Raw genomic sequence first — 18,400 nt, 5'->3', positions numbered from 1 at the left:
AAAAGAAATCAGCTGTGCTATTACTTGTACGAATTATTATTTGTCTATAAAAAGAGCCTAAGATGACACGGTTTCATATTAACAGAAAAATTTCTAAAAATTCTGAATGATGCTAGAGACATATTCTTTGGATCTCCTTCTTTGTGATTTCAGCTTTCTCTCTCAATATACAGCAGAAAAGTTTTCCTTTGGGATATTGACCCCAATTAATCAATTTCCTTTGTAGATATTCATTTAATTTTACCTTTGTTTCAACCACCCTTCCCTCTTGCCCAACCCATGGAGAAACATTCTAACAGAGAGTTTCTTAAAGGTCCAGCTGCAATTTTTTTAAAACTCTTACTGTAATCAGTCAAAGGCAGCATGTACTTCTTGCAATAGGACATAAAAAGCCTCATAGGGTAAGGAGGGACCTTCCTTTTAGAGGGTAGGAAGGGAGAGGGGTGATTGCTTTCAAATGGAGGCAGTATTTCCATTGAAGTGTTAACATCTTATAATCTCCAGATCAAACAAAAATCTCCTATATCAGATCAAATTTCATCATACAAAGTCATCACATCCTGGAGGATACAAAAGAAAACCGTTATGCCATCTGTCAGTTTTACCTACAGCCAGTTTGGTAGTAATTTGAATAAACTGTAGAACATTTTTGCTATTACTTCCAAAGTACTGTTGACCCTTACTATCATTCAATTAGTAAACTTCTTTATATGTTGCCAAGAAAGCATGAAAAGGCAGCATAATACATGGAAACCAGCCTCAAGTCTTACTGACCTTGTTCAGCTTCAGAAATTTCAGTATTAACACTGTAAATTTTCCTACTAGTTAATTTGTTTACTATTTATTTATGATAAGGTCTGATATAAATTTGCATTTATTAAACACCTCCTATTTGCAAAGCAGTGTATACAAAGATAATTGAGATAATACTTGACTGCTTAGTGTCCAAAATCTGTATACTTTAATTAAAAATTTTTTTTTTGCTCTTAGATAAATGTAGGTATAGGTAGGGAAGGGACTAGAAGGAGGGAGGGGGATGTGCAATATTAGAACCTACCTCCTAAGGTTGTTATGAGGAGCAAATAAGAGAATAATTGTAATGTACTTAGCACAATGCCTGGCACATTATAAAGGCTATATAAATGTTAGCTATTATATAATAATACCAGTTATTTCACCAGATTTAGAGACAGGGAACAGTAGGAGATGCACAGTTTGTTCAACACCATAGCATTAATTTGTTATTAATTTTAGGTTTTCATTTAGGCAAATGTCAGAGATATGATCTAAATAATTGTGAGGTTTTTGTTTTTGATTTATTTTTAATTAGCTCCTGGCATCTGTTCTAAGATTCAGGGACTAAAAAGGGAATTTGCCCTGCAAAAAAGTGCATAGTGTGTTCTCTGTACCTTGTTCCCCTGTCCTGGCTATAGCCAGGACAGTTCCTCGTCAGGGTAATTGGGGACTCAGGCACCTTGCTATGTGATGGTTGAAACTGGTGAGTAGGCACTCTCAGTGTTGTGTGCCTGTTTTTAAAAAAGACTGGTTGCACCAGGGTACAGGAACAGAAAGCATTCATTATAACTAGGACTAAATATAGTTCTCATCTTTAAATGAGAGGATGCTGTATAAAGCTGGTAACTTCTTTATAGATTATCAAGTGCTTGCTCAGCTTTATCTGCCTTTCATTTATTTTTTTAAATGCTAAAATCATTACAGATAAAAAGGACTTTTCACTTTGTGGAACATTTCTTCCTTTCTTCCATTTGATTGTATTAGATGAAACTGCTCGTTATATCTTAAAACAATAATATAGACCACAGCATTTTTCACAGTTTACTAAATCACCAAAGGACTACTACCAATGTGAAAATGCTTAGAAAGCAAACTAAAGTTGTAAATAGTAACAGATTTTATGTACTTAGCTTGAAGATTTTCATTGCACTTTATAAACAAGAGCAACATATTTGCTTAGCAGTAACTGCCACGTAAATTGTGGTTATTATTAGATATTAGAAAACTAGCCTTAAACATTTCAAATTAGTATTTTATTTCTTAAGACTTGATTAGGATTTTTTATTCATATGAACTTTTTCTATTAAGTTAATTTTCACTATTAAAATTCATTCTTAATTCAGTCTCTTTGGCAGTTTTCAATTTAAAGAATTCCATGCATGTTCACAGACATCACTTTCAGTAGGGTAAAGCATTTTGTTTCTTGATTTACAGCATTGAAGCATTCAATTTAAGTCATTAGCTAAACAGAAGTCCTCAGTTTATGCTAATGTTGTTTTGTCATAATGTCAATCAGCCAGTCTTGCCAAATGACATTGTGGCAGTGAATTTCATTGTCATGAATCCGAGAGTGCTTTGGGCTTTCCTTGGCAAAGGGCAGAGGTGGGATGTGTCTATTTTAAAGGAACTACAAATTCAACATGGGCATCAACTATGCAGCTTAGGACCTGCTCTGTATTATTTCTCCTTGGCACATCCTTATACAATACATAGCAGTAACTCTACAATTGCAGATCTCAAAGAAATAAAATGAGGTTATATGCCTTTAATACTTTCATAGACTGTCCCTTCACTCTCCAAGTATTGATTTTTCTTTTCTTTTTTTCTTTTGTAATTGTCAGTAAGAAAGAGGAGGTAGTGTGGTACAGTGGATAGAGTCAGTGGATCTAGAATCAGAGAGCCTGGCTTCTTATGTTTTCTCTCATACTTTCTACTTTTGTGTGACCTTGGCCAAATTACTATTCCTGAGCCTCTTTCTTCATCTTTAAGTGAAGAAGGTTGGACCAGATGTTCCAGCTTTAGAACTGTGATCTGATGTTGGCTGCCATCTTTTTTCTAAAATTCCTGTGATATTTTTTCTTTCTTACCTTGCTATAGTGAAAGGAAATGCAACTAAACTTAAAAGGGAATCTTAAATACTGTATTATTGAGTTAAACCTCTTTGTTTTAAAAATAAGGAACCTGAGATCTGGTGATTTAACAAAAGTCTCTGACCCAACTCTAACCATGGCCATGGTTATTTAACTCCTAGTTATGAATACTTTTCTACTAGAATACTCCCTCTTCTGTGGTAAAACATTTTCATATTCAAATCCTACCTCTGACATTTAGGAACTGTGCTAAACATGACTAAATCCCTTAATTCCACCAAGCCTTATTCGTTTCCTCATCTGTAAAGTGGGGGCAGTTAACTGCAGTTACTTTTTGATGTGAAGATGAAATGAAATTAATGTTCATTATATATTTGTAAACCTTCAAGCGCAGTATAAATATCAACTCTTACTATTGTTTTGAAAGGGTAGTAGTACATTAAATTATTATCTCGTTACATTTTATTGTATGTGGTAAAGCTCTTTATCTCTAGGAGCCTGTTGTGGACTTTTCCACAAGAGAAGACAGAAGGAACCTGGACTGGATGTCTAAAGACCTATTTTATTTTTAATTGCACTTCTTTTCTTTTGAAAAAGGCCATGTCACTGAACCCCTATTAGCCTGAATTTCCTATTCCTGTGTATAAAATGGGAATAATAATACCTGCTCTGCCGCAATCACAGGGTTGTTCTGAAGATCAGCTGAAATTGTGCACATGGAAAGTGTTTTGAAAAAGGTTTGATGTATACCAGTGTGTTTGATTTGTTTTACTGCTTGTCTGTACTTACGTGTTACAAGGAAGAACATCTGTTTGGGTTAGGAGATGTGGATTAGTTTGTAGTGAAAGAGATGCAATGTGAAAGAAAAGAAAAAAGCATCAATAAAAATTAGGAGCACAGAAGTACTAAAAAGATGTTCAGAAGGGACACAAAAACATCAGGACAATTTTGTTACTACTATGTTAAATTCAAAATATACTTTAAAAACTACATCACAGCAATTCATGGTTGTATATACAATCTTTATTATTTTATACTGAAATATATCTTTTGGTGATGATTGTTAAATTCATAACAAAAATAAATTTTAACAAAACAGTTTATATTGGCCTGTGCAACTTAATCTTACCTGATCAGATGGTAAGCGGAATTGTTCTGGTTAATTAAATATTCTAGCTATTTTTAATTATGCTTTAATTAACTCAATATTTTAGTTAATAGTTATTAGAAATATTCACAAAATGACAACAAAACAAAACATACTCAACTCTAAAACTTTGTTGAACTACACTTTATTACATTAAGGACTTGTGATTTCTTCTACATGATAATTCCTGCCAATTTAGTGAGGTACTTGAGGGGGTGCCATGATCATATAGGTAGCAAAATATCAGAGGCAGAATCTGAACCCAGAGCTTGCTACGTCCTAGTCCAACTCTCTCTTCATTGTGTTTGTCCATGCTGCTTCTCTGCATTGATTATTAGTTGATTGATTATCAGTGATTAAGGAGACATGCAAGATGTTGCAGAAACTTTGGTTCATAATAATGAACATCAGTTTTCATTTTGTTCCCAAAGTATATATTAAGTTAGTACTGGTGGACTATATGCCAGAAAGCAGAGAGATTAGGATATTAGCAAACAGCTTCCAAAATAAATCACTTTCTTGTTCATTGCATTATGTTTTCTTCTGAACTGTAGATTTAGAGCTGGGAGATCCTGAGGGATCACTTGGTAAAGCCTCTTCTTTGTAAATGAGGAATCTAAGACTTAAGAGACTTTAACTTACTGGCCCAGGGACACACCTACAAATATTAAGCAGCAGAGCTAGTATTTGAACCCAATTCCACTATAACAATTTAAAGTGGATGTACCTAGTGTGCTAGTGTTTAAACACAAATGATGACTTCAGTACTTCATAGCCCATATAGTGCCGGACTTAGAATCAGGAAGGCTTCGGTACAAATACTGCCTCACTTTGTGATCGTGGGCAAATCCCTTAATCTCTGAGCCTAAGGTAACCCTCTACCTCTTGTACTAAGTCATGTGTAGTAGTCATCCTTGTGAGTTCTTAAATTAGAGAACAACAAATAAATAGCCATTTTCTATATCCTCCTTGCTGTGGGTCTTGCCATAGTAACAAAGGAGACCAATAGCCTTGAAAAATTCTTCCTCTTCTAAGATCATGGGCATTTATCTACACACATGATATTAGAGCCTGAAACCTTGGCCTGCGCAACCCTAATAAATGCGTTTTAGATGTATCTCAGACCCAGCTTCTGCAGCTTCTCAGCCCCACAGAGCTTCAAGGGTTCTGATCCTTTTTCATGTCATCAGTCTGTTGAAGCCAAAATACCTCTTCTCAGGAAAAATATTTTTAAATGGGAAAGGAAGGAAATAAGTGTTTATAGGGTATTTACTATGTGCTGGGCCAACGTTAAGCACTTTTTGAAAATTAATATTAAATAGTTTAGAAAATTAAGGTAAGCATAAATTACCTGCCTATAGTCACGGAGCTACTATGTATCTGAGGTCAAATTTGAACTCATATCTTCCCGATTCCAGGCCCACCATTCTGTCTTCTGCACTACCATTTTCTTCCCTAGAGGCATAAACTAAAATACATAGGATTACAAAGGAAACCAATTAAAATGAAAAACAGTTTAAATTTTTTTCTTTTAAACAAATTTCTTTCTTAAAATTTCTTTTAACCAAGAACTTTTGCTAAGGTATGTGTATGATATGAAGGAAAATATGTTAACATTTAGAAAACAAACAAACTTTGTCTTCACTTTTTTGTATTCTCCCAGAAATTATCTCCTTTTCCTTGAAAAAGTCAGTTTGATCAGTCATCTGGAATCTTAGATGATGGTGGCTTTTGGTAGTCTAAGGACTTAGTCATGAAAACACCCTGGAATCAGAACCTACCTGACAGGGCAAGGCTCTTAGAACTTTTAAAGTTGTAAAGTCAGTTAGAGGACAAACTCCTACTACGTGGCATGTTCTGAGGATATTTTCTTATCAAATATAGAAAGTAAGGATTAGTTAGTGGTGTCATCATCTTACTTTTCTTACAAAGAACCTGAGATATTTTGAAAAAGAAAAGCTGGTTTGTTGTTTTAATTTAAATCAATTTAGTGGTTCCAGATATCATGTATATTTCTGGACCTCAGTTAATCTTACAATTTAGCTCTTAATGAATTTCATGAATGAAGCGTAAAGTATATTTTTACCAATTTCTAGTGGCAGGAAGGACTTGAAAAGTGCTTTTAATTTGTAGAGGAGTTTAATAATTGAATTTAGAAGGTGCAAAAACAAATCAATACTTATACCTTGCTTTTCTCTCCTATTAGCTCTCTATAAACACATTCACAATAGGTAGTGGATTTACATCCAATCATTAATCAAGAAGATTTAATGTAATCAGTTTTTTCAGTAATAGGAAAATTTATTTTATTTGAAACCTTTAATCTCTTTTTTTTTTTAAATTTATTTCATTTTTAGCAAACTACTTGGTGGAGATGTACACTTTAGTGTAGTCCTCTTTCTGTTTTACTTTGTATTAAGAAATGTTTATTTCCTTTAATGTTAAGTTCAGAATAAAAACTAATTATTTAAAAAACTCATTTCCTTTTTCAATTTTGTCTTTATGGTTAGAATTTTACATAGAGGTATTGTTGATTTTGCCTATGGGCATAATTTGCAGAGAAATAGCAGAGGGTATAAACCAGCCCTTTCTTGTCTATACATGCTTTACGTATGGTTAGTAAACTAGACCCTAGAGTCACAAATATACCATTTAAGACCTGAAACATCTTTTTTGATATTTACTGGAACCTTTTAGAATATTATCAATTTTAGTTTTCTATAATCATTCCAAATAATCCCTGGAGGAAGACCAAAGGTGTCAGTAAGTCTGGGTTTTTTCATGGCTTTTTGTGACAAAAAAAAATGTTTCTAAGTTTATAAATATCTCTGTCCTGCTTCTATGTGTTCATGTGAGTTATTTGACTTGGGGCATGCCTAAAGTTAAAAATCTAGATGATTTCCCATAGTGAATTTTTTATTTTTCTGATCTGTTAGGCCTTCAAAAATGAAATGGCTTATCTTTTGACTGGGATTCTTGGAGCAGTAGTAGAGTATTGGATATTTCTGAGTCTTATGAAGGACAGAAATGTGATGCAACAAATGTCTGATCATCTAGGAAATTATGTTGCTGTTTCTTGTGATGGTGAGTATGTCCCCTACTTTTTTAAAAACCCTTAGTTTCTATCTTAGAATCAAAACTAAGTATCTATTCCAAGGCAGAAGAGTAGTAAGGACTAGGAAATTGGAACTAAATGACTTACATAGAGTCATAGAGCTGGGAAGTGTCTGAAGCCAGACTTGAATACAGGAACTCTCATTTCCAGGCCTGGCTCTCCATCCACCAAGCCACCTAACTGCTCTTATAAGTATTTAAATATATTGTAGATTATTTTTGGCCTTATTCAGGGAATTTATTTTACATTTTTTGTCTGGCATTTAGCAGATACTTGTGATATTTTATCAGTTTTCTGTAAGGGGGAAAAAGGGGTTTGGGGGTTCAGTATATTAAAAGGAAATCTCCCCAATTTAGGAATAACCTCAGGTCAAAATTGACTTTATGGAAGTTTATTTACAATTGTTCAGAAGAGAGAGAGGAAATAAAGAAATAGGAATCTAACACAGTAGGTAAATTACTACAATCCTCTAATTAATCCAGGTAGATCTAATTAACTCTCAGCTGAGAGTCAGAGGGCCAGAGGCCCGGAGGTGAATGAAACAAAGCTTCATTCATGGAGTCTATTAAAAGAAGTTCCTTAAGAGAAGCTCAGGAAGATTCAGTCAGTTTTAAACTCACCAAGGTTTTAGCATTCCAGCCAGCACTCCTCCATGGACCAGAAGAGCTCCTTCATCAGCCATCCTCTTCACCAGCAGCCCTCAGCTGACTGAGGACCTTCTCCTTTTAAAAGGGGTCACTCATGTGTCACTTCCTGTGCCTCCCTCCTAATTTGCATGTCCAATCACAATAGATGCTTCTCATAGACCGCCTGGGGGGGCGTTCAGTTGATTTTGATTCATCACTCACTCTAGCACAGGTGGGTTGGGACCTCCCAGAATTTGGAGGTGCTCTCACCTTTGGTGATTAAATCTAAAGATGGGCAGTGTAGACTTAATCTAATTATCACATTTCTCAGGTTTTGTTTCTAATTCCTATTAAATTAAAAACAGTAGTGAACATTTACATGGTACATTACAGTTTACAAAACTTTTTAAAAACATCTTTAAGTAATCTATTTTAAATTCCTTTAGAAGATAAAGAATCATGTTATTTTTTAACTTAAAGTGAGTATTAGGCAAAACATAAAACCCAGATAAACTTAAAATATGAAGTACCTTGCCACATAACAATTCCATTTAGCATCTGATATGGAAATAAGAATCCCATGTTTAATTCTAATTGGAGATTTCTCCCACCGACTTAGATTTTTTTAAAAATTCAATTTTCTTTTCAGTTTCAAATTCTCTTTCTTCTGCCCTATTCCTACCCATTGAGAAAGCAAGAGAAACAAAACCCATTACAAATATATATGTGTATATATATGTGCATGTATATATGTCATATATATTATATATAGTCATGCAAAACAAATTTCTGCATTTGCTATGTCCAAAACAAAAAGAAAATATGAATCAGTCCAAATTCTTAAGTCTGTCAGTTTTCTATTAGGAATTAGCTAGGATATTTCATCATGAGTCCTTTGCAGTTGGTGATTATGTTGACAGAATTTCTCAGTCTTTCAAAGTTGATTATCTTTATAATATTCCTGTTACTCTAGAAAGTGTTCTGCTCACTTCAATTTGGATCAATTCATACAAACCTTTTCTGAAACCATCCCCCTTGTCATTTCTTTCAGCACAGTAGTATTCCATTGCATTCATCTACCATGTTTTGCTTAGCTTTACCCCAATTGATGGGCATCCCCTCAATTTCAAATTCTTTGCCCCAACAGAAAGAGCTGCTATAAATATGTATAATATATATGTGTGTTTATATATATATATATACATATATATATATAAAATACGTAATACATATTTTAAACACTTACCTTCTGTCTTGGAGTCAGTATTGTGTATTAGTTCCATAGCAGAAGTGGTAAGGAATAGGCAATAGGGGTTAAGTGACTTGCCTAGGGTCACACAGCTTCTGAGGCCACATTTAAACCCAGGACCTCTCATCTCTAGGCCTGGCTCTCAATCCACTGAGCCACCTAACTGTCCCTTGCTATAAATATTTTGTACATATTTATCCTTTTCTTCTTTCTTTAATCTCTTTGGGGTATAGACCTAGTAGTATTTCCACAAAGTACAACTATCTTTCAAAGTAAATAATCCAAGTACTTCCCATTTTACAGATGAAGAAATTGAGGCCCAGCAATGTTAAATAGTTTGCCATAGTTGCATGGCTAAAGTGACAAAGCCATCACATAAGCCTGGATCTTTTGACTTTATTTCCATCGCATCATGCAACTTCTTCCAAACTTAGTCACTTGCTGTTTTTGAAATCTAATTTCTTTTAGTTTTGAAAACATTATAAAAAGTGAAGCACTCCATAGTTTCTTAAAAGTCTTTCACCTTTCATATACAGATAATTTAATGCTGTCTACTTATCTCTATTATAATAGCAAGATAAATCATTTTAATAAATTTTCCTTCATTCTCTGAAAGAAAAGAGAATAAACTGTCCTGTAACTAAGAATGTATCAGCTCTTTCATTTTCCTACCCTAAAATAGGTAGTCCTTGCAAAAATTAAACTAGATCAATCTAAAGTGGGAGCCATTCATTCCTTTTCCTTGGAAAATTAACCCTAATAAAAATTATCAAATTTTATGAAGGATTCTAACATTTCTGTCTTCTTTATCTATTCATTACTTTATTATGGTTGTTTTATTTTCCATAAATGTTCTGGTATTAATAATTTTCTCCCCAAAACTTTTTTTAAAGTCAGTTTAAGTAGAAAATAGTATAGATTTTAATCCAACCCCACCAATGTCTCTGTTTTCAAGACTTGTACTATGCAAAGTCATTGATTGGCACTCTATAGCCTATAGCTTATGTGTCACTAGTTAAATCATACTACCTGCTTACATAGTATAGGTTCCTTTTTAAATCCTAAAAAACCTATAATGTTAGTATTACAATTTCATTGGATAATTCAGGTGAGTATGAGCTCATCAAAAGAAGTAGTTTAAAAAAATAGGGATAGTCTGTATCCATAGTTTTCCCACTTTGTCCCCAGTTATAATCTTATAATAGTCTCTCTACAAAAATAAAAAGAGAAAAGAATACACAAATATGTAGAGGCATATCATCTTGGAGATATTGCAGGTTCAGTTCCAGACCACCACAGTAAAGTGGATATCTCAATAAAGCAAGTCACATAAATTTTTTTATTTCCTTGTGCATATAAAAGTTGTTTACACTAACTATACTGTAGTCTGTTAAGTTTGTAGTAGTATCATGACTAAAAAAAATTGTGCGTACCTTAGTTTAAAAATAGTTTATTGCTAAAAGCTGCTAACCAACCTCCAAGCCTTCAGCAGGTCATGATATTTTTCTTGGGGTAAGGGCTTGCCTAGATGGCAGTGGCTACTGACTGATCAGGGTGCTGGTTGCTGAAGATTGTGGTACAACCCAATTTCTTAAAATAAGCAGTTAAAGTAGCAATTTCTTAAAATAAGGCAACGATGAAGTTTGTCTCACTGATTGACTCTTCCTTTCACTTGAAAACTTAGAAGCTACTATGTGGTTATTAAATGGCCTAATTTCAATATTGTTGTGTCTTAGGGAATAAGAGGGCCCCAGGAAAGGGAGACTTCAATTAGAACACACACAACATTTATCAACAGAGTTCACCACCTTATACAGACTCTGTTTGAGGTGCCCCCATATAGTAGTATCTCCAAAGATCACTTATCACAGATCACCATAACAGATATTATAATAATAATGAAAAAATTTGAAATATTGTGAGATTGACCAAAATGTGACACAGAGACATGATGTGAGCACATGTTGTTGGAAAAATAGACTTGCCACAAACCTTCAATTTGTAAAATTCATAATATCTGCAAAGCACAATAAATAGGGGGGTATGCATTCATAGCCTTCAAATTGCTAGTTCTCATGAATATCAAAATTGAAACTATCAATGTTATATATATAATTTATGTCTAAGAATTTCAAAGTTGGAAATTACTTAAGGGAATAGCTATTTTAAACCATATCTGAACAACATTAATTTGACAACATCGCTTTAAAAATCTCCTGACAAGGAGTCAACCAGCCTTTGCTTCAAGATCTCCAGTGAAACTGTGATTGCTAAGAAGTTTCTTCTCATCAACCCTAGATCTGCCTCTTGGCAAAATCCTTCTCCTACATCCTCAAGCAGCACTCCACAAATCTAACCGTACTTCTACTTGATAGTGCTTCACATTCTAGGAGACAGCTATCATGTATCCCTGAGCCCTCAAAACTCATAACTGTCCTGGTTGTCCTCCTCCAGAAACCCTCCGGTCTATCCATGTCCTCACTAAACCATGCTACCCAGAGCTGAATACAGTAGTTCAGAGGTGCTCTCATCAGTTCAAAATACAAGAAGACTGTCACCTTCTTATTCCTCAAAGCTAGATTTTTCAATGCATGTTAACTTTTTTGGTTCTCACATCACACTGTTGATTCATATTTAATTTAACATACATACTCATCTTTTTCAGAAAAATTAATATCTAATTCTGTTGCCTCCATCTTATACTTAATAAGTTGATTTTTTTAATCCATGTGTTTATAAGTTTCATCTTACTCAATTCAGCCCACTGTTTAAACCTTTCAAGATCTTTTTTGAATCCTGAACTTGTCCACTAGTATTTATTACCTTTATGGCATCTGCAAATTTTATGTGTGGCATCTATTCCTTTATTTCTCATTTAAAAAAATTTAAACCTTTACCTTCTGAATCGATACTAAGTATTAGTTCCAAGGCAGAAGAGCGAGGCAGTGGGGTTAAGTGCCTTGCCCAGGTCACACAGCTAGGAAGTGTCTGAGGCCAGATTTAAACCCAGGACCTCTCATCCCTGAGCCCTGGTTCTCTGTCCACTCTGAGCCACCTCATTGCCCTTTCTTTAATTAAAAAGTAGGATATATCCAAGCACAGATTTCTAATGCACCCCCTTTGGAGACCTTCCCACTTGACTTCAAATCACTCATGAGTACTTTTTGGTTTTAATCACTCTACCAGTTCTGAATCTGTCTAACTTTACAATCATTAACCCCATGTCACTGCATTGTTTCCATAAGAATGACATGAAAGACTTTATCAAATGCTTTGCTAAAACCTAGTCAAACTATCTACAACATTCTCCTTCCTAGCAGATTAGTAAACTTGCCAGTAAATAAATAAATAAAAGTAGTTGCCATATTCTTCATAAAGCCAAGGTAGGTCTTTGTGGTGATGATATCCTGTATTATTCATTAAAAAAAAATCCTTTTAACAGTACCATCTATAATTTTACCAAGAATCCAAATCAAATGCACATGCCTTTGCTTGCAGGCTCTCTTCTCTTTCTGATTTGAAAATTAGGACAGTGTTTTCCTTTCTCCGTGTTGTTGCATCTTTTTATTTTTTAGACCTTGAAAGCATACCTTTAACAAAGGGATTTGAAATCATCATAGTTGAGTACATTCAGTATCTCCTTACTTATTTCTCATTTTGTTTTGTACTTTCCAGGCCAAAGAACCTTCTCAACTTGGCAAAGGAAATGGAAACCAAGTTAGAATTGAGGAGCTCTAACATCTTTCTCTCTTTAGCTTTCAGTGCCTATCCACCCTGAACCATGGTGTCACCCATCATCTCCAACTTTTCTTTAACATCACTTTAGAAAAAAGACACCTTTTCTATTGTCCTTTCCTTTCCTCACCAATTTCAAATCATGTCAAGTTTTATCACACCTGATATTCTTATAGTATCAGATAATAAATTTCTTTGTCTTTTTTATCTCTTCTTGCTTCCATCTTTTCTCTATATCTTTTTTTAAAACATTTATTGATATTTATTTTTTAGAAAAGTTAACATGGTTATATAATTCATGCTCTTGCTTTCCCCTTCACACCCCGAGCTCTGCACACCCCCCCCCCCCCATGGCTGATGTGTATTTCCACTGGTTTTAACGTGTGTCATTGATCAAGACCTATTTCCAAATTGTTGATAGTTGCATTGGTGTGGTAGTTTCGAGTCTACATCCCCAATCATGTCCGCCTCAACCCATGTGTTCAAGCAGTTGTTTTTCTTCTGTTTGCACTCCTGTAGTTCTTCCTCTGGATGTGGGTAGCGTTCTTTTCCATAAATCCCTCAGAATCTCTATATCTTCTTTAAAAATTTGAATTGATTGGTTTCTAATGCATCCATATTGATATCTTTAGGTAAAGATTTCTTTAAATCCTTTTCTTTCCTTCCTTAGTAGAATTCTTGCTCTTGTTTCTTCAGCTTTTCACTTTAAGACCTTTCTAACCTTTCTCCTTAGCTGATTTCTGATATAGAATTTTATTCTTTGGGATCCTACCTATTCTTCCCCTGAGTTTTTTTAATACCCTAGGACAACTTTATTTTGCCATTTCCCCATGTTTTATTATTATCAATAATTCTTTACATTATACAAAGAATAAGCTTGGCCCCAAGCAAGAGATGGGAGAAGACTGTTTTTCCCCACTACTTGGCAGAGATGAGATCCACAGGTTTGGATTGTCATCTATTGTCACACTTTTTTCACTGTATTGATCAGTTTGGCTGATTTTTTTCTTTTCTCCTTTAAAAAAAAAAGCCTTTTTTATATAGGATAGCTCTGTGTGGGGAAATGGGAGAAATTTAGGTAATAATTGGAACAAAAATTTCAATAAAATGTTATTTTTTTAATCATTTCCAAGATTAGAAACTACATAATTCTTTCTACTTTTTCACCATTTGGTCTTATCTACCCTTCGTCCTTGATACTTTCAGCAATGTGGTTCCCTCTATTTCAAATGCTAGCCTTCAGATATCCTCTTTTTTTTTTTTAACTGATTATATTTGATCTCAAAGTATCTACAGAATATTGAGTGGGAAGGAACATCTGAAATAATCCAATCTGACTCCTTTATTTAATAGATATGAAAACTAATAAAGAAAGAAGGGCAATGACTTGCTCAGGATCATATTGGGAGGAAGTAGCAAAATTTGGATTCAGACCTTGATCTAACTTAGGTCCAAATCCAGGATTCTTTTCACTACCGGATGGTGGCACTTTAAGGAAGACAGTTGAATAAAGAGAACTTTTGAGCTGTTATCCTAGATCTCTTTTCCTTTCAGAATCAAAATTCTAGCTAGGAGGCAGCATGATACAGTGGGAAGAGAAGTGGCTGGTCAATTAGAGATCTTGATTCAGGTCCCACCAAGCCACTTGACCTCTCTGGACTTTCAATCTCCTCATCTGTAAAGTGTTAAATTAAATAGCCTCTGGTCTGAGATTCCTCCCAGCTCTACACCTATGGTCTTTTTTTTTTTTTTTAATTAAATTTCATTTTTTTTTTACCCAACTTCCACTTTTTCTGTCCCTCATTTCTTTTCTGCCCTCATTTGAAAAAGCAAGAAAAACAAAACCGTTATAACAAGCATGCATGATGAGATAAAACAAATTCTTCCATTGGCCAGGAAAGAAAAAAATGTCTCAATTTGTTCTCTAGGTCCATCACTTCTCCATCAGGAAGTAGGTTGCTTGGTTTCAAGAGTCTTTCAAAAGCATGGGTGGTTATTCATTACATTGATCAAAATTCTTAAATATTATAAAAGTTCTTTGTTTTACAGTTTTGTTGTTATTGTATAAATTATTCTTGTAGTTTTACCCACTTCACTCTGAATCAGTTTGTGTGACTTTTCCCAGATTTCTCTGCAACCATTATGATCCTTTTTCTGTAGCCCAGTAAATTATTTCCCAAGCCAACACATCTTGAATTAACTTAGGGTTTATTTGGTCTTCCATATCATTGAGGATTCTTGTAAAATGAATCTTCTATAATTGTAATTCCTTTAGGTTTTAAGGAAAATACACTGTTTTTCAGTAAGAAATGCTTCAGGGTAATTTGATTTTGCTTAAAAGGGGGAAGGTAAAGTTTTTGAATATGTTTTGTAAAGCAGCTTAGCACTTAGAGAAAATTCTAGAATAGAAATCTAGGTAAAAGTGAGTTCAAGTTTTAGATAGTGGGGGCAGCTGGGTGGTAGCTCAGTGGATTGAGAGTCAGACCTAGAGACAGGAGGTTCTAGGTTCAAATCTGGCCTCAGACACTTCCCAGCTGTGTGACCCTGGGCAAGTCACTTGACCCCCATTGCTCACCACTCTTCCACCAAGAAGCCAATACACAGAAGTTAAGGGTTAAAAAAAAAAAAAGATTTAGATTAGTGGTTGCCCCTCCTCCAAAGAGGACTTTTTTTTTTTTTTTAATATAAAAGATTTTGAGCCAAAGTATTACATCTCATTCCTTTTTTCCTTTTTTCTTTGGGGAATGAGTTGAAAGACAGATACCTTTTGTTGCATGACTTTTTAACATTTCCTAGGTTAAATTCAATCTACCTTCATTATGCTGCCTGGTAAATTTGCTAAATTTGCTAAAGATGGTTAAATGTTTTCCCCCTTCAGAAACAATAGAAGTCTTATGTTGGTTAGTTCTCATTCTCAAAGAACATGATGTTTAGTTACCAAAACTCTGGGTTTGTTTTTTTTTTATCCTGGTCCCAAGGAAGATATAGCTGGACACTACATTACAAGCTAACAATTAGCCTTTTCTAATATATAGTGTTATGTTTAAGATAACCGCATAACAAAATATGAATGATCAAGAATGGTATTTTGACAGGGGTAAATATGTGATACAGTAGGGATTGAACTACAATCCTATGATTTCCTTATTTTGCTTTTGAAAGAGGTTTAAATTTCATTTCAGTCTTCTGTTTTATCAACATTTAAAGTCAGAGCTTGTAGTGTTTTTTAATCAATAATGTCTGGTGAGTCAAGATTGGAAGGGAGATTAATCCTTTGGAATATTTTAATAAGCACTCCAAAAATGACTCTAGTTACTTGCTCTCTATTTTAATATTTTTTTTTGTTGGCTTTCATTTACCATTCAATCGTGCTTATTCTTACTCAAGGGCTGGAAAATGAATCAATAATTAATATAAGTGAACAGCAACTTTCTTTGAGTAAATATATAGGATCAGTCTTTCTTATGCATTCATTTTTTTATGTGATTTTATTTTTTAAATATTTTTCCATGGGTACATGATTTATGTTCTCTCCTTCCTCTTCCTTCTTGCCTCTCAAAGCTGACAAGCAATTCCACTGGGTTATACATGTATTATCTTATGTGTCCATTTTTTATGTCATAATGTTCCATTATGGCCAAACCAAGTCTTTCAGGTTGCTTTCTTAACTTCTGCTTTTTTATTATAGAAGACTGAGAAGTTGCTCCCTATTATTTCTTTTTTGTCAATACTACTTTCCTTCATATTCTTCACATCTTCTTTAGTGTCAGGATTTCCTCCCTCCCTCTGGGAAAACTTGACTTGATTTGAAAAAAAGTTTAATTTAATTCTCTATTTCTAACTGGCATTTTCACATTCCTTTGCCCTGCTTTCCAGTTTTGCTGAATATACAGAGTTAATAAATCTTTGATTTGCTTCTATTAGGTCATTAATAATGATGTTAGAATTGACCTCTTAGTACTGCTGTAACTTTCCTTTGGACAGGTAACAATAGTCTTTCTCATTATAGGTAAACAAAGCATCCATATAATAGTACTCAAATACAATTGACTGAATTTTTAGTGGCATTTGTTGGATCTTTAAATTTATTTTTTTAATATAACCATAAGATTAGAACGTATATTTGAAGCTGACCTAAATCCATCATTCTTCCCTACTGTCAGGTTAGGCTTAACTCGGCTCCAAGCAGATGAGATTCTATCTTGTTTCTAAAAACTACAAGAAGAGATTCTTCATACTATTTCCAAATAATTTTTAAAGTATCTCTTTAACCTAAATTTCTTGTTTGGAGGGAGTATAAGTTCATTTCCTCTCTTTTCTGACTTGAATAAAGATGGAAAAGAGTTGGTCACCATCTTTTCTATAACACATAACATAACATAACATAACAACATAACATAATTTAACATAACATATCATTCTTTTCAATTGGAAAATGACTTTCAGCTATTTCTTACTCAAGCTAATGATCTCTATTCCTATGTCCTTTCTCATTAGATGTCTTTTCCATTCTTTTAGTCATTTTTTATTGGTTTTTCCTCTTTTTCCCTTCACTATTCTCCCACTCTGTCATCCCTGATCTGGCTCTGCTTTTCTACAACACATTGACCTTGTAGTTGACTAAGAAACTGTGCTTGACGGAAATAGTGTTAATCATGCCTCTCTTCCTACTACCATGATTCTCAGTGCTGCCAGAGAAAGGCATACAATTGTGCCAACTTCTTTAAAACTCAGTCTTCTCATCTGGAAAAAGTCTAAAAGTAGATTGGACTTAATGGCTTCTAAGATCTCTTATGGCTCTCAATCTGTGTTCCATGATCACAGATTTATGTTACATTACAAATTCATCTTATCTACTCTCCATTGGGCTTACTTATTGTTGCATATCAAATCTTTTATTCATCCCTGGATTACTGATCTACTTCACTTCCTACTCCACTGATAAAAATGATATTATCCACTTTGAACACCTTCTTTTGCCCTCTTCTATACCTCAAAAACCATCAGGTTGTATTCTTTCCCCCTTATTCAAATCTCTGAGCAAAAGAAAGCACCCTATCTTAAGTGTCTTCTGTTTTCTTTTCCTTTATTCTACTCTAAGAATGAAATTAACCTCTTTGCCAAGGCTTACCTCCATATTCATATCCTTGATCTTATCCCATACCAACTCTTTGAGTCGTCATCTAGCGTTTGTTAAGCATCTACTAAATGTTAGGCACTGTGCTAAGCTCTGGGGATTCAAAAAGTAGGAAGAATATGGTCTGTCATACATGAATGCAAAACACAAACAGTGGATTCATTGATAATGATATCAGGGCTAGGGGCAGCTAGGTAGAGCCCTGGTTAGAACACTAGGCCTGGAATCAGGAAGATCTGAGGAGGATTATCAGCATATGTCCAAGTTACTTTGAAAAGCCTCGGTACTATAAATGTCAAGAAATCAAATATTAAGAGAAATTTTTTTTAAAAACAACCTATAATGAAACACTGAATAAAAAATTTACCCTGTGTGTATGTGTTTATATGTATATAGTAGTGATTTAGGTCTAAGTTACTAAGAATTAAATTATATTCTACTATACATACAAACTCAGATGATGGATGCTTGGAAATACAGGGGAAGAAAAAAATTAGCCCCTTCCC

At 34.2% G+C, this 18,400-nt stretch overlaps 1 protein-coding gene across 1 annotated transcript in view; it reads left to right on the top strand.

The window, feature by feature from the left end:
• Positions 1–18,400, top strand: part of SLF1 (SMC5-SMC6 complex localization factor 1) — a 68,053-nt gene that overhangs the window by 39,408 nt on the left and 10,245 nt on the right. Inside the window, exon 11 of the mRNA XM_044657651.1 lies at positions 6,969–7,116. Within this exon, the coding sequence (XP_044513586.1) occupies positions 6,969–7,116 (148 nt within the window). The remainder of the gene's footprint in view (positions 1–6,968; positions 7,117–18,400) is intronic.

The sequence above is a fragment of the Gracilinanus agilis genome, chromosome 1, assembly GCF_016433145.1.
Source record: "Gracilinanus agilis isolate LMUSP501 chromosome 1, AgileGrace, whole genome shotgun sequence".
In the NCBI taxonomy this organism is placed as follows: Eukaryota; Metazoa; Chordata; class Mammalia; order Didelphimorphia; family Didelphidae; genus Gracilinanus; species Gracilinanus agilis.
This window is presented reverse-complemented; position numbering and strand designations above follow the sequence as displayed.